Below are 26,166 nucleotides of genomic sequence, written 5' to 3' on the forward strand. Positions count from 1 at the left end.
TGAATCGATCGAGTAAGATTGAGGTTATGCTATATCTTAAATCTCATTTACAAATTAATTCCGTTAGAGCGTCGGCATAATGTTTTGCGGACTCGCCTATCATTTAATCTCGAGTTTTACTGTTTTATATTGCCCTCTAGATGTTAGTGTCACGTTTTTGTAAACATAAGAAAATCTTTAATATAGACATTTAGAAATAGACTGAGTATATTTTTGTCTCAACGAGAAAATGTTTTTTGCTTGGTAATGTATGCATGCACACGTTGTAGGAAAAATAAATTATTCAAAATTTCATGGTAGTTATTTACATTTCATCGAATAAGAAAATCAACGACATAAAATGATCTTTTGGTAGATCACTATTAGAATAAAATAAAGAAAATGAAAAATTATGTGACAATAATATGCATTATAGCCGAAGATTTGAATATTTATTTTCAAAAAATAATTGTCCATATTTGATTCAAAAATTCGCTTTAAATTTAAATAACGATTCGTAGCAATTTACTATAATTGACAAGGTTTTTTCGAGATATATTAATAACATTGAGTCATAAACACTTGTTTCTTATTTTTGCTACCACAAACTAATAGTATCCATGATAGAATGTGAAGACTGAAATGTAACATTGTATTATATTAATTTTGAAAAGGAATATTATTTTTATATATGTAAAAATATCTATTATTTATTTTTGTATCGATTAATTAATAGTTACAAATAAAATTTTATATGCGATACGTAAGAAGCTTCTTTTCACGACTCTCCTCATGTTTTTTCTGATTATTTTATTCAAAGTGTAATTAAATTTCGAATATTTGTGGATACGTTGTTTAAGAACGTAAAAATAATTCCATGACATTAACTTAAGAATTCCTTTATATCCAAATATTACAGTTAAATCACTTTTTACATAAGGAAAAAAAATGTTTATACGATCTAAGCCCATAAAGATTGTCTATTACAGTAAATTTATTAATTTCAACATTTATTGGACAATAAAAATATAAAAAATATATAATAATTAAAATAAATGCCTTCGTTCGCAATTAAAAAAATAATTATTGAAAATCGATCAAAAAAACTAAATAGTTGTTAAAACGCGATTAACACTGATAACAGCTATTTTTAATTTTAAAATAGTAAATTAAAAGAATTTTATAGATTAATTATTTAAAAGAATTTAAACTAAACATATATTGTTTTTCTTTATGCGATATATTAAAAAAATTCAAACCATATCAACGAGACTACAAGATTACTTTATAAAAAAAATGTACTATTTGTATTTTAAATAGATAATTCAGTTAAAAACAAACGTAATAACTGAACTATTTTTTAATTTTGACCAGAAAAACTATTTTTTTAAAACAGAAAGATGTATTTCTTTCAATGCTAAAAAATTCGTCAAGTTAATTTACATTAGGATTAAACTCTGGTAAGAACAATTTATTTTGTAATTTTGTTTTAAGCATTTTGTTCAAAAATAAATCATAATTTTCAATTTAAGCATTTCCAAGATTTTGCTGGAATTAAATTTCTAAACTAATTCTATCTATAAGTAACTTAATTCTTATATCAAGGAACTCATTGAAATAAGCAACGTAATATTAAACGGTAGATAAGGCTAAGGAAGCCAAAGAAACTGAAAGAATAGAGATCAGCATCTCATCTATCCGTTTAGAAAACAGTTGGAGTTTTTATATTGTTATTTTTTGTAACATTTATACTATGAGTAGAAGATTTAACAACTTGAAATACTGCCCTACAATCTTATATTGATATATTTTATTTATTATACATTATAATTAGTTTGATCAAAATTAAATAAATTAAATGTAAAATAAAAAAGAACATTTTTTCACTGCAACAAATTTATCTTATTGTTAAAAATAAATACCAATGCAGGATCAATAAAAAGATGAGTAAAGAAATCTTCGAGCTAAAGTATTACATTTATAAAAAATAAGAATTCTAAAAATCTCTCTGTAATTTAAACATTTTACAGATGCTGATAACTTCTGTATTTAAACTCAGTTGAGCAGAAAACAGAAGAGTAATAAGAATCTGTTTGGTGTCTTACATGAGTCCTTGATTTAAGCATCAATATCATCGGGTATTATGAATAACTCTCATGAAGTATTGTTTACGAATTTAAACATTGACGACAGTTAACGTTTAAAATTTTACTCTTGTTTGTCTCTTTTCTTTCTTCAATCTCCCGAAATATCATTTCACGATTTCTTTGTCTAGTACCTCAAGTATAAATTACAGTAAAAATTTCTAAGCAGGACCACTTGCAACGTCAATTCCTGCAAAAATATCAGAAACAAAATTTTATTTTTTAGTATGTTATACGAAATGATAAGAATATTGATCCAGAAAAAAAAGCAATTCTTACTTTATATATGTTATAACTTCTTTTTATTTCTACACATAAAAACGGAATTTTTTATGAACTGGAGTCAATGTGTTCTATTAAAATATATGTAACAATTTCCACTAGTTATAATAACCTTTTTTGCTTGTAAAAAATGTTATACTTTTGAAACTCACTTTCCTCATAAAATTGTTGATTATCTAATTGCTGATTCTTGAAGTTCTTCTAAAATTTATAGTTGTCTGTCTTATTTTCAAATCTGATTATGGTTCTCGTATTATTTTTCAGTTACTCTTTCAGCGCTGTTATAATTTTTCTCACAAATGTCTAATCTCTCAACCAAATTTACAGCAATATCCAACGTTAAATTTCGCATTTCTAGCAATATTTTTCTAGCTAAATCATTTCTTAAGCCAATAATGAATCGATTGAGTAAGAGTGAGGTTATGTCATAATCTAAATTGCATTTAGCAATTAACTTCTTTAAAGTGTCGGCATAATGTCTTGCGGACTCGTAATGAAATTGAAATCGAGCATCAAATCGATACCTTGCCATTAACTTTTCATTATACGGTGAAAATGTATCTAATAGTATATATACAAGTTTATCGTATGAAAAATCTTCAATTTTGGCAGGAGCTATTTTTAGCTTAACTGTCAATAAAGTAAAAGATTCAATCATAGTTAATAAAATATAAGCCTTTTTATCATGTGGTATATCTAGAAAATCGACTATATATTCAAAGCTATTTAGCCATAAAGGAAATTCCATACATTCTGAATCATACAATCTAAGCAAACTATATATCAAGGCTGTCATTTTCTCAATGTTTTGTATTATGCTTTATATCATATTTTAAGATAAAAAAATAAAAGCTATTTATATTTTATACATGTGAGTAGATGACCCGATGGAAATTTTTTATTCTGTATCTCGTTTCACTTTCACCAATTAACACCATACTTTTCGTAATGTACTTTGAAATGATTTTGTACAAGAAAAAAAGAACAAAATGTCCAAGTGTTATTATAAGAAATATATTTTTTACATTTGCATAGAAAGAAAAAATATTAGTTTCGTAATTAAAATGGAAAGTGGTTTTATTAAAAGTAGAATATTAACAAAATTAACAATATAAAAGTTCCGATCAGTGTCTTGATTATTTCACGAACGTTAATCGACTATTTAATACAATTTCAATATTGACTAACAAGGTAAAGAAAGTTATTCAGTGAAAATTTAAGTCCTCGCTACAGAAATTAATATAACTGCTAACACAAACATAGTAAACAGTACGTTTAATATAACAAATTTAAACCTGAACAAAAGTCGACGGATATAGTTTTATTGTTGTTTATTTCTTTCTTTGACGTAAATGTCATGTTTTTGTAAACATAAATAAATCTTAAACAATGTAAAATCTTTGCATTTAGATTGATGAAAACTGAGAGAAAAGTATAGTTCTGGTCAAGTAAAGGGACGGAAATAACTATCAATTGATTCAGTAATCAATAAAATTAAAAATGTCCCTAGTTACATTTCCCAGACCGACAGTGGAACGTAACAAATATACGTACTAAATATATTCGGTTAAATATTCGACAAAAAAAACTTGGTTTTGAGGTTATGGCCATTTTTCAAGGATTTGAACCATCGGGCGCCGATAAAGCGAGCACACATTTTCTTATCTCTTTTTCGTTCGCGTAGATTGTGTTGACCTATTTAAATTATCTCCAATATCAATGTTTCTGTTTCTTATTTAATATTTTTAATTTACATTATTTCCATCATTCGCATATGTTCTGCTTGCTTTTTATATCTTCTAACGAACTTTTCTTTTTTTTATTTATATTCTCTTCTATTCGTGTTACTTTTTTTTGTATTATATACTCTGAGTTTACGTCATTTTTCAATCTAACGCGTTCTCTATCCAAATAGCAGTTTTTTTTCCAGTCTCCACTTCTGCAGCTTGATAATTTTCTTCTGCATGCATCCTCGTACCACGTCTTTCAATTTTTTCCTATCGTCGTATTCTTCAGTTTTTACTTTTCCATTTTCTTTTATCTCCCCATCGTATATTTTCATGTTTTTTTTTCATTCTGAGATATAATTTTTTTTTTTTTATAATCACTTATGACCAGCATAATTTGATCCCAAAACTCTATAAAACGATTCTTGAACAATTTTTTGTCTTTCGGCTAGAACGTCTAATAATATCATTAATTTTATCGAACCAATTAAAATTATCATCAACGATGATAAATATATCAGAAAAAAAAAAGATTATTCGTCATATTAGACGATTCATTATGTTTATTTACAATCATATTGATTACTGTAGCAACGACTTTTATTTTCACTGAAAAACTTTCCTTATCTTGTTAGTTAACATTGAAGTTTAATTAGATAGTCGATTAACGTTCGTGAAACAATCAAGACAGTGAACAGTCGGAACTTTTGTATCATTAATCTGGTTAACATTTCATTTTTGATAAATCAATTCTCCATCTCAATTACGAAACTAAGATCTTTCTTTTCTATACAAATTTAAGAAAGATATTTCTAAACACAACGCATTGACATTTTGTTCTGTTTTTGTTTATAAATCCATTTCAAATTACATTACGAAAAGTATAGTGTTTATTAGTGAAAGTGAAACGAAAGACCGAATAAAGAAATTCCATCAGGTCACCTACTCACGTGTATAAAATATAAAAAGTTTATAATTTTTCCTAATATATAATGGAAACCATAATGGAAAATATTGAGACAATTACAGCCTTGATGTCTGAGTTTCTCCAAAAGTTGGATTTAGATTTGATGGACTTTCTTATATGGCTAAATCACTTTGAATATTTAGCCGATATTCTAGAAGTACCAGATGATAACAAGATTTATCTTTTAATAAATATGACTGATTATTGTTCTTTATTATTAATTCGGAAAGCAATTGCTGGTGCAGAAAGTGAAGACAATTCATACGATACGATAATAAATATTTTAATAAATAAGTATACACCTTATCGAGAAAAAAATGCGGCAAGATATCGTTTCGTTAATCGATATCAATTTGATTGCGAGTCCGCAAGACATTATGCCGACACTTTAACGAAGTTAATTGATAAATGCGATTGCAATAATGATGACAAAACCTCCCTCTTACTCGATCAATTCATTAATGGTCTAAGAAGTGAACAACTTAGACTACAGTTGAAAGAAACACGAGATTTAACATTTAATATTGCTGTAAATATAGCAGAAAGCATAGAATTAGAAGGGAACAAAAATTAGAACGCTAGTAGATAAATTGATACTAACAAAAAGAACCAGACAAATTTTTTTAAATAAGATAGACTTGCATAAATTTTAGAAGAACTTCAAGAATTAGCCGTTTAAAATCACATATTTTATGAAGAAAGTGACTTAATTAAAGAACGCGGAATGCTACAGAATTCTTTTACAAACAAAAAAAGGTTTTATAATTAGTGGATATTGTTACATATATTTTAATAGAACACATTGACTCCATTAAAAAAAAATTCCGTTTTTATGTGTAGAAATAAAAGGAAGTTATAATATATATAAAGTAAGAATTCCTTTTTTTCTGGATCAATATTCTTATCATTTCGTATAACATACTAAAAAATAAAATTTTGTTTCGAATATTTTTGCAGGAATTGACGTAGCAAGTGGTCCTGCTTAGAAATTTTTACTGTAATTTATACTTGAGGTACTAGACAAAGAAATCGTGAAATGATATTTCGGAAGATTGAAGAGAGAAAAGAGACAAATAAGAGTAAAACTTTAAACGTTAACTGTCGTCAATGTTTAAATTCGTAAACAATACTTCATGAGAGCTATTCATAATACTCGATGATATTGATGCTTAAATCAAGGACTCATGTAAGACACCAAACAGATTCTTATTACTCTTCTGTTTTCTGCTCAACTGAGTTTAAATACAGAAGTTATCAGCATCTGTAAAATGTCTAGATTACAGAGAGATTTTTAGAATTCTTATTTATTTTAAATATAAAACTTTAGTTTCAAGATTTGTTTACTCATATTTTTATTGATCTTGCATTGGTATTTATATTTAACAATAAGATAAATTTGTTGCAGTGAAAAACTGTTCATTTTTATTTTACATTTAATTTGTTTAATTTTTATGAGACTAATTACAATGTATAATATTTATCTTCATAATTTATCTTTTTTATAGATTTTTAATATCTTATCTGTGTAAGATATATTTTTTAAATTACATATTTTTTTTAGATTCTCATTGTAAAATAAATATTGAATTTAATGAGGCAACAGTTAATGACTATCACTCATTGAAACACTCTCATCTTTCGTTCCGGCACGTACATTCAGAGTGGTACATAACACACATACACACACTAATGAAACAAAAGAAGAAAGGGCCGCCTTAGCGACAAAAGTGTCAACAAGGCCCTTTGACGCATGCATATCGTCCTGCAGCCGACCTAAAGTAGGTGAATATACATACGCAACATACAAACATCACACACACACATACAAATATCGTTTGTCGTTCTATTTAGCATACCTACTTATACACACAGTACACCGATATACTAGATTTAAAATTTGTTTTTTTAATTGATACCAAATTGATTTTTATCTACGTTAAATTGTAGAAAGCATATTAATCTTGTTACATCCAATTATTGTGACTTGTCACAGAGTGGTGGTGAGGAAGCAGATTTTAGAAGCTCGAGTAGTGAACGTTCTGACAGCTTATGAAGGATTTTGCAAGTATTCATTATCGGAATATCGGTGTATGTGTCGACAGACTCTGTTTTATTCTTATCTACGATTGACCGTAAGTGCGAAGGTTAACAGAATATAAATGAAATTAATTTGTTATATCGATTTGTAATAGAAGTAATAATAATAATAATAATAATAATAATAATAATAATTATGTTTCATCGTTTGTTCAATTTATTATTAATAAAAAATGTACTATCTTTTACGTTTAATTGTAGAAAATAAAATTCTTTAACAAGGGGACCTTACACTTAGTCCGACACGGATTTTAACGAGTTTTGGTATATTAGTAGTATACTTTGAGGTTGTTACCGTGGTAAAGTATTTTGTCCTAACGCTCAACCATTTTTGAGAAAAAAGCTTTTGAAGTTTTGGTTTTTGTTGTATACATGTTTATATTATCTTAATTTTAACCGTCTATCAATTGGCGCGCTAGCGTCATTTCTTGCTTCTTGTGCCGCTAATTAGAGTTCCTTCATGGAGGAAGTTTTTTTTAATAATTTTTTTTCTATCTGTTTTCTAATTTTTTTTTCATATTTCTTAATTTTTAAATATATGCAGGAAAGAGAAAATTATTTATTACAGAAAAATTAGAAATAAAAAATTTTTTAAAATCTTGCGCAAATAATAAAAAAAAATTGATTACTTGAATTACTTTAATTATTAGTTAACATTTTATTTTTTAAAAGATATATAAAAATAGATAAATCTTCAATATATACTAACAAATATAACAATCGTATATATTCTAATCATTAACAATTTCATGTATAATTTTTTTATATCCATGAGTTTTAACATTTATTGTACATTTATTATTATTTATTAAACGCAGGTTCCAGAGTGATAGTTCTCGTAAAAGCATTAAAAACAATTAATTTTTTCACATCTCGCGCAATTAATAAAAGATGACTTGTTACATGAACAACGATTTTTTAAAAGAATTGTTGAAAAACAAACTTGATTAACATTTAAAAATATTTCTCTTTTATTTGGTTTTAATAATTTCAAAGCGTACCATGCATATCGAATCATTTTATGAAAAATTTTTTATGACAACTGATGATGGACTATTGATTGTATTTTGATACAATCTTCACGAGAGATAAATCTTTATTTGTCTATTTTCATATACCTGTTAAAAAATAAAATATTAACTGTAATTCAAGGATAAACTTTTCCTTTATTATTTTCGCAAGATGTGAAAAAATTTATTATTTCTAATTTTTTTATAATAAATAATTTTTTCTTTCCTGTATATATTTGAAAATTAAAAAATATGAAAAAATAATTTGAAAAAAGACAGAAAAAAATTATTAAAAAAAACTTGCCCCATGAAGGATCGAACACTAACTAGCGACACGAGAAGCGAGAACGCTACTAGATACGCTAGCACGCCATTTATAATACGGTACAATTTAAGGTAATATAAACATGTATACAACAAAAACCAAAACTTCAAAAGCTTTTTTCTCAAAAATGGTTGAGCGTTAGGACAAAATACTTTACCACGGTAACAATCTCAAAGTATACTACTAATATACCAAAGCTCGTTAAAATCCGTGTCGGACTAAGTGTAAGGTCCCCTTGTAAGATAAGTGATTTTGATCAACCATGGTAAAATACACGCACATATATTATTCACTCATAAAACCATGTATATATACATAAATGCATACATAAATATTAAAACTAAAAAGAAACATATATAAATATATAAAAATACAAAAAATACTATAAAATACATATTTCGTTCGTACTTTTTAAAGTTTTGGGAATTTCGATAAACTTTGGAGGTTAGACGAGCATTCAATAGTTTACATTTATTTGCAATACGATTAAGATCCCTATCATTGGTTAAAATACAAATTTTAAAATCAGTTAATTGTTTTATCGGCAACTAGATGGCAAAATACCATTTGCCGCTTCTCGCAAGTAAAATAGTACATTATGGTATACATATAGGATTCGGGCACCACTGATAATTAATATCATACTTCACAGGATCATTTCTGTAGTATATCTTCAAAACTGCTTAGCGTAAAGCTGAGTCGATGCAACTACGATGACGAGTTGTAGTTCTCTTCCTTGAGCGTGAGGACGATTTAGAATCTTGGCTTTAACGTCAAGATTCTAGTCACCGATGATCGTTCACTCCTTTTACTCGGTAGAGGGAGCTACGGGAAGCAGAGCTTTCTGAGTAGATATTAAAAAAATATTCAAAATTAAGATCAATACTGCGTATACGTACACAAATATGCATACATACACAAGCGATCGGCTGATTAAGAGAACAATGAAAGGGAGCTCCTTTTATTAAGTTTTGGGATTCCTTTAAAAGATAAGGAAAAGTAAAAGACGGGCAAGAGTATCGATATTCGGAAATTACGGGTATCGTCACTTCATATATTCTCCTCATTTGTCACATTATTTCACATATAATTTGTATTCAGTATAAAATATTACTTTTATTATCAATCAGTCAATCAATCATAGAAAAATAACATTAAAATCTTATTATCCGAATTTTTGTCATTAGTTTTTGTATTAACTCGCTGTGAACTCGTGTGTATTATTATTTAAATAATATATATCTTGAACAAATACTGCAACTTCGCACTGCTACCTCAAACAGGACAAAGTATAAAAAAAAGACTATTATATAAAAAACATGCATTCCTCCAAAATACAAATGCTATTCTGAAAAAATAATGAAAATGTTTAAAAACGAATGTATTTGGAATTCGACAGAGGTTTAGTTTTATGAAGGTGTGTTTCACTTCTACCGCGTGTGAACTGCACGCATGTATTTATTTTTTTCCTAAGGAAATTGTCATGTTACTCACACTGGATTGAACTCTGGTAAGAAAAATTTATTTTGTAATTTTGTTTAAAGTATTTTGTTAAAAAATCAATGATACTTTTTAAATAAAAAATTCCCAAGATCTGCAGAAATTGAATTTCTGAACTAATTCCAGCGATAACTAACTAAATCCTTATGTTAAAAAATTCATTGAAATAATCAACGAGAAATAAAATAAAATATTAAAGGATAGATTTGGCTAAGCAAAGCAAAAAATCTGAAAGAATAGAGATTAAATCAGCATTTCATCTATCCAGTTAGGTAACAATTCAAGTTTTTATATTTTTATTAGTTTTAACATTAATACTTTAAATAGAAGATTGCACGACTTGAAATACTGCCCTATTATCTTGCATTCATATATTTTATTTATTATACATTGAAATTAAAAGTAATAAGCACATGTTTGCGTCTTTCATGAGTCCTTGATTCAAGTATCAATATCATCGAGCACTGTAAATAGATTATGAAGTATTGATTACAAATTTAAACATTAACGAAAATTAACGGGAAAAGCTTTACTCTTGTTTGTCTTTTTCTCTCTTTAATCTTCCGAAATATCATTTCACGCTTTGTTTGTCTAGTACCTCAAGTATAAATTACAAAAATAAGTAAAAATTTCTAAGCAGGACCACTTGCTACGTCAGTTCCTGCAAAAATATCCGAAACAAAATTTTATTTTTTAATAAGTTATACAAAATAATAACAATATTGATCCAGGAAAAAAAAGCAGTTCTTACTTTATATATATAATAACTTCTTCTTTTTTTTTTATACATGAAAACGCAACTTTTTCGTACGCTTCTTTTTATCTCTGTTATGAATAAAGGTAATGACTTCGGTGCCCGTAGTATTCTTTAGCTATTTTTATAGCGACATTATAATTTTTCTCAAGATTTTCGTAGCTCTCGGCCAAATTTATAGCAATATCCAACGTTAATTGTCGCATTTGTATTAATTTTTTTTTAGCTAAATCACTTCTTAGGCCCATAATGAATCGATCGAGTAAGAGTGAGGTTATGTCATAATCTAAATCGCATTTAGTAATTAACTTCGTTAAAACATCGGCATAATGTCTTGCGGACTCGCAATGAAATTGATATCGATTATCAAAACGATACCGATCCGCTAACCGTCCTAGATAAATCGAATATGTATTAATTAATATAGATATAAGTATATCGTATGAAATACTTTCAATTTCTTGAGAAATTAATTTTTTTAAAATGGAAAAAGAAGGATAAATTTTTATCATATTTAACAAAAGACGAGTCTTTCTATCATCTGGTATTTCTAAAAAATCGATTAAATATTCAAAGTGATTTAGCCATTTAAGAAAGTCCATCGAATATGGATCAAACTTTTGGAGGAAATCATATATTGAAGATTGCATTAGCTCAATATCATCCGTTATGGTTGACATCATTTATTAAGAAAAATTATAAACTTTTTATATTTTATACACGTGAGTAGATGACCTGATGGAATTTCTTTGTCCGGTTTTTCGTTTCACTTTCACAACTTAACACTTTACTTTTCGTACTGTATTTTGAAATTGATTTATAACAAAAAAAGAACAAAATATCAAGGCGTTATGTTTAGAAATATCTTTCCTAATTTTATATAGAAAAGAAAAATCTTAGTTTCGTAATTAAGATGGAGAATTGATTTATCAAAAGTGAAATGTTAACCAGATTAATGATACAAAAGTTTCGACCAGTGTCTTGATTATTTGACGAACGTTAATCGACTATCTAATAAAACTTTAATATCGACTAACAAGACAAGGAAAGTTATTCAGAGAAAATATGTCTTCGCTACAGAAATCAATATTACTGCTAACAAACATAATAAACAGTACGTTTAATATGACGAATTTAAACCCTAACCAAAGTCGACTGACATAGTTTTGTTGTTGTTTATTGCCATCTTGACGTCAATGTTATGTTTTTCTAAATATAGATAAATCTTCTACATTGTACTAGCATAGCATGTCTTTTTCCTTCACTCCTTAAATATTTCGTTGCGCATTGGTTTATTATATTAACATATTAACTTTATCTTATTTTTTATTAGTTTTTATCTCCTTTCTTAATCTAACGCTTTCTCTGTCTTAACAGCATTTTTGTTCAAATCTCTACTTCTGTATCTTTATTGCTTTCTTCTAAATGCATCCTCCAACCATTTCTCTTAGGGTTGCGTCAGGTATCTGACCCTAATGCTCTATAAAATGTTTTTTCCACAATTTTCTTTTTCAATATTCAAAATGTTATTTTACCACTTGTACCGTCAATTTGTGTTGTTTAAAAAACACATTTTTCAAGTTAACTCGGTCTTTTTTTTCAAATCCTTAGTGATACTTCAAATTCGTCAGTGAAATAAATTTAAAGTGGGTATCACAGAACAATAATCAACCTATCAATGTGTTTATGATAATTATCAACATATACTTTGTTAATAATTACATTAAAAGTACGTTGATCTAATATCTTACCTTACACACACAAGAAATTAGTGACGAAAAAGTATCAAGGTCTTAATACGATTTAGAAATACATAACAAAAAGTACATAGTTTTCATTGATAAAAGTTCAACAAAAGGCCAAATAAGGAGCTTTTGAAACATCTGTAGTCAACCGTAGAAAAGAAAAGATGAAAATATTATATATCTCATAATGCAATTAGAAAATATAACTTTTAATAATATAATTTTTTTTTCTTTTGGATGAAATGTTTTAAAGTGTGCACAAAGTGCAAAACAATTACGAGTAATAACCATGACGATAACAAATATACATACTCTATTCACGAAACATCACGGGTGACTATAATCACCGCACCCCCCTCCGTTCGTACAGAGCATGATGTTGGTGACTATAGTAGTCACCGTTCGTAGCGAGAGGATTAATGAGACCATCGGCACATATCAGAATATATTAATTTAACAAATATATTAATAAAAATAAAGTGCAGTTGAATGTGTTAATGTACGAAAACTTTAGCCCTCATCCTTAATAACATTCTAAACGTACCAATTAACATCGTTATCATATTTTTTAAACAATTACTTAATTAAATATAGCTACTTATTTATTACATTATATAAATATTTATATTTTACAATTATATTTGTTATATTATTACATATATATTATTTTAACTAAACCTATCTATCCTACTATATAATAAAACAATTATTTAATATATATATAGTATCAATCTATGATAATAATTTTATTAAAAGTATTGAGACAGCTGTGTAATGAAACTAATCTCATCTTGAGACTTAAAAATTGGTTTGAAAAAATGTTATATTTATTATGAAATACTAGTAAACAATTAATTTTAAAAAATTCTTTCAAGTTTTCTTTATTATACATTTACTTTATTTACTCCAGAAAACTCAGCTTCCCCCGTTAATCCCCTTTACCAAATAAATAGTACGAATGATCATCAATGACCAAAAATCATAACGTTTTAACCGAATTCTGCATTGTCTTCCTCCCGGATCAAAAAATAGAGTTAGAACTAACCATCATATTTACAGTTCAGATTAATTCTTACCAATGATGAAGTTATTCATCAGAACTAATCCTGTGAATTTTAATCTTGAATTTTATACTGTTCTCAAATCGAATATATAGATCGTAATGTACTATTTTACTTTCGAGTAACGGCCATCTAGTGTCCAGTCAAAGAATTAACTGATTATTTTAAAGGGGTAGATAGGTGTAGGACAGCGTTTCTACAGTGATTTTCATGAATTTTTTTAACACATAAGATATATGTATAATTTATTGATATCATGAAGTCATTTTACACATATATTTGAGAATATATTTTGATATTTTCCAAGATTTTCCTGGAAAAATAACGAAAATATCAACTGCCGAGCATTGTAGGTCGCCACCCGACTGAGCAGTTTGTGTACATGTTGAAGGCCGCAATTTTTATCTGAAATCAATCGCACAGAGAATTTACTTATTTTATATATGTCTCTTCTATGTGAACCTCATTTTCTTCAAAAAAAATTGAAAATTAGTATTTGATTGCCACTGATTTGCATAATTTTTTGCCATTTTTTCACTTTGAATTAATTGAAAATATTCAAACGTGGAAAGTGGACGAATTGAAAACGAAGTGGACACGAAAATGGACGAATAAAAAGAAATAATAAATATGATATCAATGTGTGCGTAGTATTTCTTGTATCTATAGATTCTTTTTAATCTTATGACGAATTTCCAAAGTATTCGCAAAATAGTGTAATTAAATTTATCTATCGTCTAGTGCTTGCAAAGAAATAAATTTTCATTGATAAATTGATATAAATATAGAATGAAACTGAAATTAATTTTTAGATGAATAATCATACGATGATATTTTTATATGAATAATAGCAGAAGTATTTTAATGAATTAAAATGTTAATCAAAAAACATTATACGGGATGGGATAATGATTTGAGAGATTCTTAACTAAATGTAAGCATATTGTCTTTTTTTTTTTCGTGCAATTCATTAACAAAAATTCAATACAACAAAGTCAAACTATAAGATTTAAAACAAACGAAATAATTGAAGAGATTTCTTAATATTTCAACCAGATTAAACATTTTTTGAAATATAAAGATGTTATCTTTTACGTTATTTTTCACTTGCATTTCGCTTTGGTAAAAACAATTTAATTATTAAATTGTGTTTAATTTCTTTTATAAGAATATCGGAGAAAATTTGTGTAAACAAATAAAACATTGCTAAAAATTGCAACAATCACATTTCTAACATAATTTTAGTGTTAACCAACAAAATCCTCAGATACATAAATCATTGAAATGCGCAATTAGATGTTGGAGGGTAGGCAAAACTTGCAAACCCAAAGCATCCATCTAACAGTTCATATGACGGTTCGAGTTATTACAATCTTAATATTTTTAACAATTTATACTTTTAGTAGAAAATTTCACAACCTTAAATAATACGCTAAGATCTTACATTTACACATCTTAGCCACATTATAATTTTAGGTTGTCAAATCCTTAAAAATTATTTTCAATGTAAAAATTCCATATTTTCAATTTAAAATAATTTTTTTGACATACATGTGTTAATATAAGATTGAGATAACTGTAAGGGTAGAGAAATTTTTAAACCAAAGTGTCATATTTATAAGAAAGGAAGAATACGAACAATCAATCTGTAATCTAAGATATTTTACACATGCTGATCGATTCCCTATTCTAAATCAGTCATATTTACATAAAACAGAAAAGTATCAACAAACTACTCAGCTAGTCTCATGAGTCCTTTGTTCAAGTATCAATATTACCTAGCACAATAAATAGCTTATCAATTATTACAAATTTGTCCGTTGACGAAAATTAACGTTAATACCAAAGCAGAGTTATTTGCTGCGTCAATCTTTACAAAAATATCAGAAATAAAATATTTTTTTGTCTTCGGTAAATTATACAAAATAATGAAAATAATTATCAAGAAACCAAAGAGCAATTTGAAGTTTTTTTTTTTTTTTTAAATTTAACAAAGAATTTCAAATAAATAACATATAAAATTTGAATTTTAAATCACCGTGAAAACGTACTGCATTTTTTTGTTATAGATAACAACGCAAGTGTTATGTACTCTGTCAAACTATATACAGAAATTCTTATAAGTTATGAAAATTTGCTCTGCTCATAGGGGATCCTATTATTTGTCGACATTTATTGTTTATTCGATTATTTTTATAAAATTAGTGATTATAAAACTACTGGTTCTTGAATGTTTTTTGACATCTCTGCTTGTCCGTTCTATGTTTCTGTATTTTCGAGTTGTTTGTAGTCCATTTCATCTAATTTATAGCGTATTAAACGATCTCTCATGAAATTCCATGCGTTCGGCCAAATATACTGCTTTATTGAACGATAATTTGTTAATTTTTAGTAATTTACTTTGAGCTTCTTTATTTCTGAGCCCAATTAAGAATCGATGAATTAAGTTAAAGCTTGTTCTAGAACCATAATTGCATTTAACAATTAATTGTATTAAAGCTTTGGCATATTCTCTTACGGACTCGCCTTTAATTTGATCTCGCCAATCAAACCGAAACCTTGCCGCAAACTCATTTTGATAGTTTGAAAATATTTCCTCCATTTTATACATAAGCGTATCGTATGAAAGGCTTAAAAGGTTGATAAGACCAACTCTTCTTTGAATCTTTTTAATAGCCGAAGATTCTATCATATTTAATAAGAAATAAGATTTTTTATCGTCTGGTACTTTGAGTGTATCAACTAAAAACTCAAAGCTATTTTGCCATACAAGAAAAGTCATACAATCCGGATTGAACTTTTTCAGAATTTTAGGACCTAGATATTTTAATGCCATCTTTTTATGCTCTGAACACATTTTATAAACAAATAAGAGCTTTCTATATTTTATATCACGTTAATAGATGGATCAGAATGCAGGTTCGATCTTCTGTTTAACAAACATACACTTTACACTTTTATAATATACTTCGATAAAATATTAAAATCTTTATCCTATCCTCAGTACTGATTTATAATGTATTGAAAACAATATATTATTAAATCAGTATACTTTTCGCGGTAATAATATTTATGCAGAAAATATATTCAGATGATTAAAACAAAAAAATGTTACGTTCACTGGTACGATCGGAAGAGAAATGAGAATAAACGATGATAACTCTACTTCTCAGTTCAACTCTAACTTCTTCAGTTACACAATACCAAAATATGTTTTGAAGTCTAGATCTTTAACCCCTTAAAGTCTAGGGATTTGTAAGAAAAGTTGTTCAGTGTAAAGATTCGTTCACACCTAGGTGTCGTGGCAATCGCAGAATATTTGACGTTAAACCTGTTTGATACGTTTACAGTGAACACGAATTTTGACAAAATTAAAATCTGCAGAATAGTTTAAATTTATTTGTCAATCGTGGCCTCTTTGTACTCGTCAGACTAATTCAAATTCATGCGTTTTTTGATATTAATTTCACAATCATTTTTGTAGAGGTTATGTAGTGTTTTCTGTTTGACGTTGCTTTCCTACAGAATTTATTTTCATTTGTTTTTATTAGAATTCGCAATTATACTGTAGCTGTAGTCTAAAGCATTATTTATGAGTTATGCATTGTTCTTTAATATTTTGAAGTTGTATTGTCTTTCACTATTCGACCATGTCTATATTTAAAAAATGACAAACTTTTTAATCATATGTTACCTAAAAAACATTAACTAAATACTAAAAGTAGTTAGCTATATATTAAAGAGTTTGTTTTTCGTATCGAATTTGTGGATATGATTAACACTAAACGTACCATGACCAATCAAATGACCGCGTCCTGTAATTTGTAAAGATGTGGTAATCTGTAAAAATCCTATAATTTGTAAAATATTTCGTGAAAACGCATGAAACGCACATTATTCATTTCTAAATAAAATAAGGTATATTGTTCACTATCCAATTAAAATCTTATTCTATAGGAAAATATATGTTTTTTTTAAATGCTATCAATTGACCGCTCACGATAGGAATAAGTATATCTTAAATTTCGATAGTTTAGTGGTAATTTATTGAGATATTAATTTGCCGGCCTCTTCATTGTCCCAAGTATTTCCAAAACAGATCATATTTTTCTATTTTTTCTGACACTAAAAAATAGATTAGAGGTTCTTTTGTAGGTCTTTTTCTTACCTTCCACCAATGAGCACATTAAAGTTTTGGGAATGTTTCTCGAAGTAATATTTTTCGAATAAGAGCATTAATGTGTTTTATTTGAAATATTTATTTTACATTTATACACAAGAAAACGAACGCAGTATTCTACTGAAAGTAGAAAACTCTTAAAAAATAAGCTTAATGTTAACAGAAAAAAAAATTACAAAAATTATAACTCAAATTGTGAAATTTTAGAATAAGATACAAACATGACAGATTGTAAGTATTATAAATAGTTTGTTAAATATTGCGAATTTAAACAAAGACAAAATTGAACGATTAATGTCAATGTATCGTATTTGTAAGATAAATAAGATCGTTGACGTTGTTATCTTAGAACAGGTTTCTTTCGCTTAACTTTCTCAATTTCTAATTAGACATTTTTTATAACAATAAATGATTTGATTTCTGACAAACAAAATAATTAAGCAGGTACGCTTGCTACAGAAATCTCTACATAGATATACAAAATTAATTTTGTTTTTATATGAAACGCTATTAAAAATAAAAATAAAAATACTACAAAGGAAAAATTACCTATTTTATATTATCATCTCTCGAACGTTTACTGTTAATAACAAATTTATATATAATTAGTAATAAAATTGAACACCATGCGAGTAAAGCCAAATAAATTATCGAATCATTACATTAGTATGTGGAATTCTTTTCTGCAAAATAAAATGCAGTTTTGACGGTCGATTGTCTCTTTTAATTTAACTGTTATATTTTATAAAGAGTTGTACAATGTTCCTTAACATAACCTATGTAACTCTTGACTAGTCATAAAAACTTCTTTTGCTTGGAAAGGATGCTCTCCAGTGTTGTGACGTTCTTGAATAATTACATTATCTTCAAAAAACTGTGATGTCAACAAAATTATTAATTCGCGAATAACTTCTAAAAGGTTTGCTTATCTGGCTTGTATTGTTGTATTGTCTATGAAACCTTTGGCGAGTTACTATTCAATCTTGCGTCTCTTCAGATTTGTCCTTCTGTTTAGATCGTACTCCTCTTCAGATTCGTGCGTCTCTTCACATTCTTGCGTCTCTTCAGATTTGTCCGTCTATTCAGATTCGTGCGCCTCTTCAGATTCGTGCGTCTCTTCAGATTCGTGCGTCTCTTCACATTCTTGCGTCTCTTCAGATTTGTCCGTCTCTTCAGATTCGTGCGTCTCTTTAGATTCGTGCGCCTCTTCAGATTTGTCCGTCTCTTTAGATTCGTGCGCCTCTTCAGATTCGTTCGTCTCTTCACATTCTTGCGTCTCTTCAGATTTGTCCGTCTCTTCAGATTTGTCCGTCTCTTCAGATTCGTGCGTCTCTTCACATTCTTGCGTCTCTTTAGATTTGTCCGTCTCTTTAGATTCGTGCGCCTCTTCACATTCTTGCGTCTCTTCAGATTTGTCCGTCTCTTTAGATTCGTGCACCTCTTCAGATTTGTCCGTCTCTTTAGATTCGTGCGCCTCTTCAGATTCGTGCGCCTCTTCAGATTCGTGCGTCTCTTCACTTTCTTGCGTCTCTCCACGTTCGAGCATCTCTTCACATTCAATTTCTTGGGCGATTACAATAGCACGTTCAAATAATTCTTCGTACTCTTTTTCTGAATTTTCTCTTATTTCGAATTCTTTGATCTTATCTTTAGTTTTTTGACTTTTTATCCCAAAGCTAAACTTTTTGAATAAAACCTTTCTTTTCCTGATTGCGAAAACAGCATTCAACAATTAGGATTTTTAAAGCGTCAGCAAACTGAGTCACAGTTTCGTAGGGCATTTGATCTCGATTGTAAAAACGAGACATTGCCAAACAACGTCCTCGTCGCCACGAGAAAAGTAGACAGAACTTAGATAACAGCTCTGAGTGTTCCATTAAAGGTCGGGGTGAATAACAGTTTTGACGAAGTAGTACAAAATATGGATCATATATTTTAACAAAACCCAAGAAAATAGAACAAATACAAGTAAAAAACTCTCTTTATATATATATAATCGCACTTAAGACTTAAACACTTACTGACTTCAGGCTTATTATAAATTATTCGTACTTATATGCATCTATCACTGTATATCACTCTTTATCTAACTCTCTATATAAGCCTATATAACTTTCAATATTACTCCTCTATTCCGGTCAGGTATCCGTCTCTTATTCCCTGCACATAATGGGAGGGGAAGGACTCTCTTTATCCTACAGGGCGTTTCTTATTAAATCACAGATTCCCTATTGGTCATCGCTATTTCTTTCTTTTAACGCCTGTAACGCCTTAGCGAGAGAGTATCTTTCACAGCTATCGGAATTTTACCCGTTTAAACTTGCATTTGTTTACATAAGGGGGATCGAGCATGAGACCCTTTCTTTTGAGGAGACCGAATATCTTAGAATTATTTCTATCGCCTATAACCTAAGCTTTTAGAAAATATTACCTATTTATTTTGGTTTATCTTTAGATTATCAACACCTTTAGAATTCTTTATGCCCATACAATTCCTATATAAATAATTTTATCTCGTGCGGTGGGCTGCTCGGTTCGGCGTAATGTGACACTGAGTATGGAAGATGCACGGGGTTAGAAGAACCGCAGTTAAGTGCAACGTCTTCATAAGCACGACTTTGTATCATATCTAGAAAGAAAGGAGTCTTTTCTTCTTCTTTCAGTCCAAAAAAAACGATTAAATATTCAAATGTATTTAGCCAATCGGGTATATTGTCAACTAACGGTTTGAATCTGTTCATATGTTTCAGAGCTTTAGATGTGTACGGAGATAAATTTTCCATTGCGCTTTATATTTCAAAAACAAACAAAATCTTTCTACTTTCTTAGCAATAAAATTGACTTGAAATTCTTTTCCCGTGTCTTTTGCTACGCTTTCACCAATAAAAACTTTTTTGTTTTCGTAATTAATTTCGAAGTAATTTTTCTGGAATAACTGTCACACAATTTTTATATTTAGATATACTTGATTTATATTTATGTATTGTTATAGGGAAGAATTGACGTAAATGAGTTAGAATATTGTTTTAAGATCTGCATTTACTAAAATAAAAATATTTCAATTTAACCGATATTCTAACGTTCTGAGAAATGTTTATCTACTCTATATTTATATGTAGAGTATCATTAATCTGCTTAAATAAAGAGGAGGATAGGATATTTTATTAACAATAAGTACTGATCATATGTCCTTGGTCGAGCAATCAATTTGACCGAACGTTATAAACAAATTTTAAATTGTTTGAAATTTAAGCGTCGTGAAATGTCAACGGTTTCTAATCTGTAATTGTTGACGATTTCATGCTTTCGTAAACTTAAAAAATTTTTCTTAAAAAGGAAAATGTAAAAAATTATTCTTATTTTTGTAAATATAAGAAAAGAATTAATTATTTATATGTTCCCTTATTTCAAAAATTAACGATGAATAACAAATTTGTATATCTTTTGAATTTATTATACATAGTAATTCAAACAGACAAAATCCAGAATTGAAACTTTAAATCTTTTTGATAACGTATTTTGTGATGATTTATTTGTGTTATGACGTGGCAACTATTCAAAGAATTCACCAAAGTTTCAACAGATGTTAACACGTTGAGCGCTACGCAAATTCTTAAAGAAATTCCAGTCAGACCACCCGTGTTAACTTACTATTGAAAAAACAGTTGAATGTCAGTCGCCAGTGACGGTAAGGTCAGAATTTCTTTAAAATGAAAACTTCTTTAACCGTTTGAGTCCCAGATGGTATTGAAAAAAAAAACACGGTCGAAGAATCCCAAGCAGCTCAACCACGCTTGTTTAATTTTATGTCGAGAAACACTTCTTGTATGTGGTAGGAAAGGAACGTGATTTTCGTCGTATTTTTTCCATCGCTCCGTCACATTTACTGCAGTTTGCAAAGTGATCGGACATATTCTTCAATTATTAATTCTTTTCATTATTAATAATTGTGTGTTTTAAAATGATTAGACGAAGCGACGCAAAAAGTAAATGACAAGTTAATAAATATCTCAAGTTTGTTCAATAAAAATTATTGAGAAGATAAAATAAAAATTTGCATTTTGTAATGTATTATTGCATTATTATAGTACTATTCTACCTATTGTAAACTGTACTATTTAGGTTAAAAGGAGCTGTGTGATGTACAATACTTGTGTCAGTAAATCTGAGCGCTCGACTTCGGCAATCCGTAACGCGCCGTTAATTGTCCACAATGCTCGAAATGTGCTGGGTTTTCTCGACATAAAATCCGAAAAGAGCGTTCGTGCTGCCTCGACTCAAATGGTTAAAATCGTAATTTGAAACTCTATGAAAAGAAAAAAACGACGCTAAACATTTGGGACTCGATAAAAAAAAATGAGGAAACGACACTAAAAAGAGACAAACATACATCTATAGGATTTAGCCTGCGAGAGAATGAGATAGAATACAGTATATAGTGTTTTCTATTATTTTACAATTAGTCTCCTTTTTGTACGATGCTTCGTAGCTTCCCCACTCTTGCAACCACTACTACATAAGCGTTGTGCTAGTGTGCGCTTACATATTGCCGAGCCCCAATAAGGGTGAAGGTGTCGTATTAGTGAGTATAGTATCTATATATTACTCTGCCTAAACTTGCCTGGTCCGAGCATTCCACGTGTTATGATGCTTTTAAGTGTGTTAGTACATGTGTGTGAACCTGCGTTTACGAAGCCTTGGGAAAAGACGTCACAGCCAGCTTGGTGTATTGTTCACGTGGATCGTTTATGTAAATATTTTTATCATTTTAATAAAAACAGTTTTCAAGTATGTCGAAAACTAATACCGAAAAAGGGTCGTGAATATCGGCAGAAAAGAAAAATATCATCGCATGATTATTCATCTAAAGGTCAATTTCAATTTCATTCTATATTTATATCAATTTATCAATGAAAATTTATTTCTTTGCAAGCATTAGACGATAGATAAATTTAATTACAATTTTTTGCGACTACTTTGGAAATTCGTTAAAAGATTAAAAAGAATCTATAAATACAAGAAAAACTACGCATTGATAGTATAATTTTTATTTTTTTTATTAAGAACCTCTGAATTTTACAAGTTGTCCACTTTCAACATTTGAATGTTCATTTGTGAACATTTGGTAAATTGGTTTACCAATTTGATAATCCTACGCGTACACTCATACTATCTCAGCACATACACAAAAAACTCAATTAGTTCTTTGACTGGACACTAGATGGCAAAATACCATTTGCCGCTTCTCGCAAGTAAAATAGTACATTATGGTATACATATAGGATTCGAGCACCACTGAAAATTAAGATCATACTTCACAGGATCATTTCTGTAGTATATCTTCAAAACTGCTTAGCGTAAAGCTGAGTCGATGCAACTACGATGACGAGTTGTAGTTCTCTTCCTTGAGCGTGAGGACGATTTAGAATCTTGGCTTTAACGTCAAGATTCTAGTCACCGATGATCGTTCAATCCTTTTACTCGGTAGAGGGAGCTACGGGAAGCAGAGCTGTGGCCGTCACGCCAAAGCTTGGCGCCACCGGCACTCTTACCGTCACGCCGCTAGTGACGAAACCAAAGAATTAGGTAAGCACCAAGTATATGAACAGCCGCTATTATTCGCTCTCTTCCGTGTTACAACCACCGAGCGAGACACACGTGTTTTAACTAGCAGCGTTCAAAGACTGAATTCTAGTCTTACTTCCGTTTTCTCATTATTACATTTTGTTAAGTTTAAAATATATATTTTGTAAAATCCTTTTTGATCACGTCGGGGTCACCAATTGTAGCGTGTTCGTCGATATGCAATAATAATTAATTCACTAGGGAAGAATATTATTAGAATATTATTTTATTTTAAACGTATCAAAAAGGATTTTACAAAATATATATTTTAAACTTAACAAAATGTAATAATGAGAAAACGGAAGTAAGACTAGAGTTCAGTCTTTGAACGCTGCTAGTTAAAACACGTGTGTCTCGCTCGGTGGTTGTAACACGGAAGAGAGCGAATAGTAGCGGCTGTTCATATACTTGGTGCTTACCTAATTCTTTGGTTTCGTCACTAGCGGCGTGACGGTAAGAGTTGCCGGTGGCGCCAAGCTTTGGCGTGACGGCCACAGAGCTTTCTGAGTAGATATTAAAAAAATATTCAAAATTAAGATCAATACTGCGTATACGTACAAACATATGCATACATACACAAGCGATCGGCTGATCAAGAGAGAATAATGACAGGAAGCTCCTTTTATTGAGATTCGGGATTCCTTTAAAAGATAAGGAAAAATAAAAGACGGGCAAGAGTATCGATATTCGGAAATTACAAGTATCGTCATTTGTCACATTATTTCACATATAATTTGTATTCAGTATAAAGGATTACTTTTGTTATCAATCAGTCAATCAATCATAGAAAAATAACATTAAAATCTTATTATCCGAATATCTTCTTCTTCTTCTTCTTCTTTCTTTAGTTTAGGCAAGTTGCCTGTTCCGTAACGACGTTTTTCTGCCTATTGCACTGTTAAATTGTCGCACCATCGTTTTCGTGGGCGCCCCGTGCTTCTGCGGCCTACCGGTGACTTATCCCGTGCAATTCTGACAATTCTTCCGTTGTCCATTCTGTTGATATGTTCTTTCCATTCTTTTTTTCTTTTTAGTATTTCTTCGACACTGCGATGGCTACCCCTTCTTTTGCCCTGATTTGTTTTTCGACTCCACTATAGACCACTAGGTAGTCGTCGTACTGTATTTGCCCTTTGCCTTTCTTTTTGGTTTCTTGTAAGGCGCAAATATCGATGTTATTGTCCTTCAGTTCTTTCAGGGTTTCTTGATCTTTATTATTAAGTGATTTTATGTTCCAGGTAGCCTGACGCATTATGTGTTCTTTTTTCCAACTCTTTGTCCTTTTTCTTGCTTGGGTCGTCATCTTTGAATCCGTCCTGTTCCGAGGCAAAAACTCTTCTCTATGAGCAAATTTCTTTTTTTTACGTTGGGTAGGGAGCTAGCCTGATCCAACAACCTTCCTCCTTTTCCCGGGCTTAGGCCGGCAACATGATCGCTGATTTCGATGCTCCCATCGATCATGCAGGCGGAGTTCCGAATTTGTCATTAGTTTTTGTATTAACTCGCTGTGAACTCGTGTGTATTATTATTTAAATAATATATCTTGAACAAATACTGCAACTTCGCACTGCTACCTCAAACAGGACAAAGTATTAAAAAAGACTATTATATAAAAAACATGCATTCCTCCAAAATACAAATGCTATTCTGAAAAAATAATGAAAATGTTTAAAAACGAATGTATTTGGAATTCGACAGAGGTTTAGTTTTATGAAGGTTTCACTTCTACCGCGTGTGAACTGCACGCATGTATTTATTTTTTTCCTAAGGAAATTGTCATGTTACTCACACTGGATTGAACTCTGGTAAGAAAAATTTATTTTGTAATTTTGTTTAATGTATATTGTTAAAAAATCAATGATACTTTTTAAATTAAAAATTCCCAAGATCTGCAGAAATTGAATTTCTGAACTAATTCCAGCGATAACTAACTAAATCCTTATGTTAAAAAATTCATTGAAATAATCAACGAGAAATAAAATAAAATATTAAAGGATAGATTTGGCTAAGCAAAGCAAAAAATCTGAAAGAATAGAGATTAAATCAGCATTTCATCTATCCAGTTAGGTAACAATTCAAGTTTTTATATTTTTATTAGTTTTAACATTAATACTTTAAATAGAAGATTGCACGACTTGAAATACTACCCTATTATCTTGCATTCATATATTTTATTTATTATACATTGAAATTAAAAGTAATAAGCACATGTTTGCGTCTTTCATGAGTCCTTGATTCAAGTATCAATATCATCGAGTACTGTAAATAGATTATGAAGTATTGATTACGAATTTAAACATTAACGAAAATTGCGGGGAAAGCTTTACTCTTGTTTGTCTTTTTCTCTCTTCAATCTCCGAAAATATCATTTCACGCTTTGTTTGTCTAGTACCTCAAGTGTAAGTTACAGTAAAAATTTCTAAGCAGGACCACTTGCTACGTCAGTTCCTGCAAAAATATCCGAAACAAAATTTTATTTTTTAATAAGCTATACAAAGTAATAACTATATTGATCCAGGAAAAAAAAGCAATTCTTACTTTATATATATTATAACTTCTTCTTTTTTTTTATACATGAAAACGCAACTTCTTATGAATGGAGTCAATGTGTTCTATTAAAATATATGTAACAATTTCCACTAGGTATAAAAACTTTTTTTTTTGCTTGTAAAAAATGCTGTACTTTTAAAACTTCCTTCCCTCATAAAATTGTTGATTATGTAATTGCTGATTCTTCTACAATTTATACTTTTCTGTCTTATTTTCAAAT

General features: G+C 29.2%; 2 protein-coding genes and 2 non-coding genes across 5 annotated transcripts in view; 3 read left to right on the forward strand and 1 right to left on the reverse strand.

The window, feature by feature from the left end:
* Positions 1-26,166, forward strand: part of LOC122513619 — a 46,682-nt gene that overhangs the window by 4,807 nt on the left and 15,709 nt on the right. The gene's annotated exons all lie outside the window — the stretch shown is intronic.
* Positions 9,167-9,384, forward strand: LOC122513633. Its single transcript, XR_006302810.1, has one exon. It is a non-coding gene; the product is annotated as a small nucleolar RNA U3 (small nucleolar RNA).
* On the reverse strand, positions 18,753-19,600 carry LOC122513620 (uncharacterized protein DDB_G0290301-like). The gene has a single exon (XM_043630053.1). The coding sequence runs from the start codon at positions 19,315-19,317 to the stop codon at positions 18,850-18,852; it is 468 nt and encodes a 155-aa protein (XP_043485988.1). The 5' UTR covers positions 19,318-19,600; the 3' UTR covers positions 18,753-18,849.
* On the forward strand, positions 23,076-23,284 carry LOC122513634. Its single transcript, XR_006302811.1, has one exon. It is a non-coding gene; the product is annotated as a small nucleolar RNA U3 (small nucleolar RNA).

Source organism: Polistes fuscatus, unplaced genomic scaffold (genome assembly GCF_010416935.1).
Source record: "Polistes fuscatus isolate 324 unplaced genomic scaffold, CU_Pfus_HIC Scaffold12, whole genome shotgun sequence".
Taxonomy (NCBI): Eukaryota; Metazoa; Arthropoda; class Insecta; order Hymenoptera; family Vespidae; genus Polistes; species Polistes fuscatus.

Coding starts and splice junctions, on each gene's coding strand:
- LOC122513620 (XM_043630053.1), bottom strand. CDS start 19,317: ATGCTCGAACGTGGAGAGACGCAAGAAAGTGAAGAGACGCACGAATCT.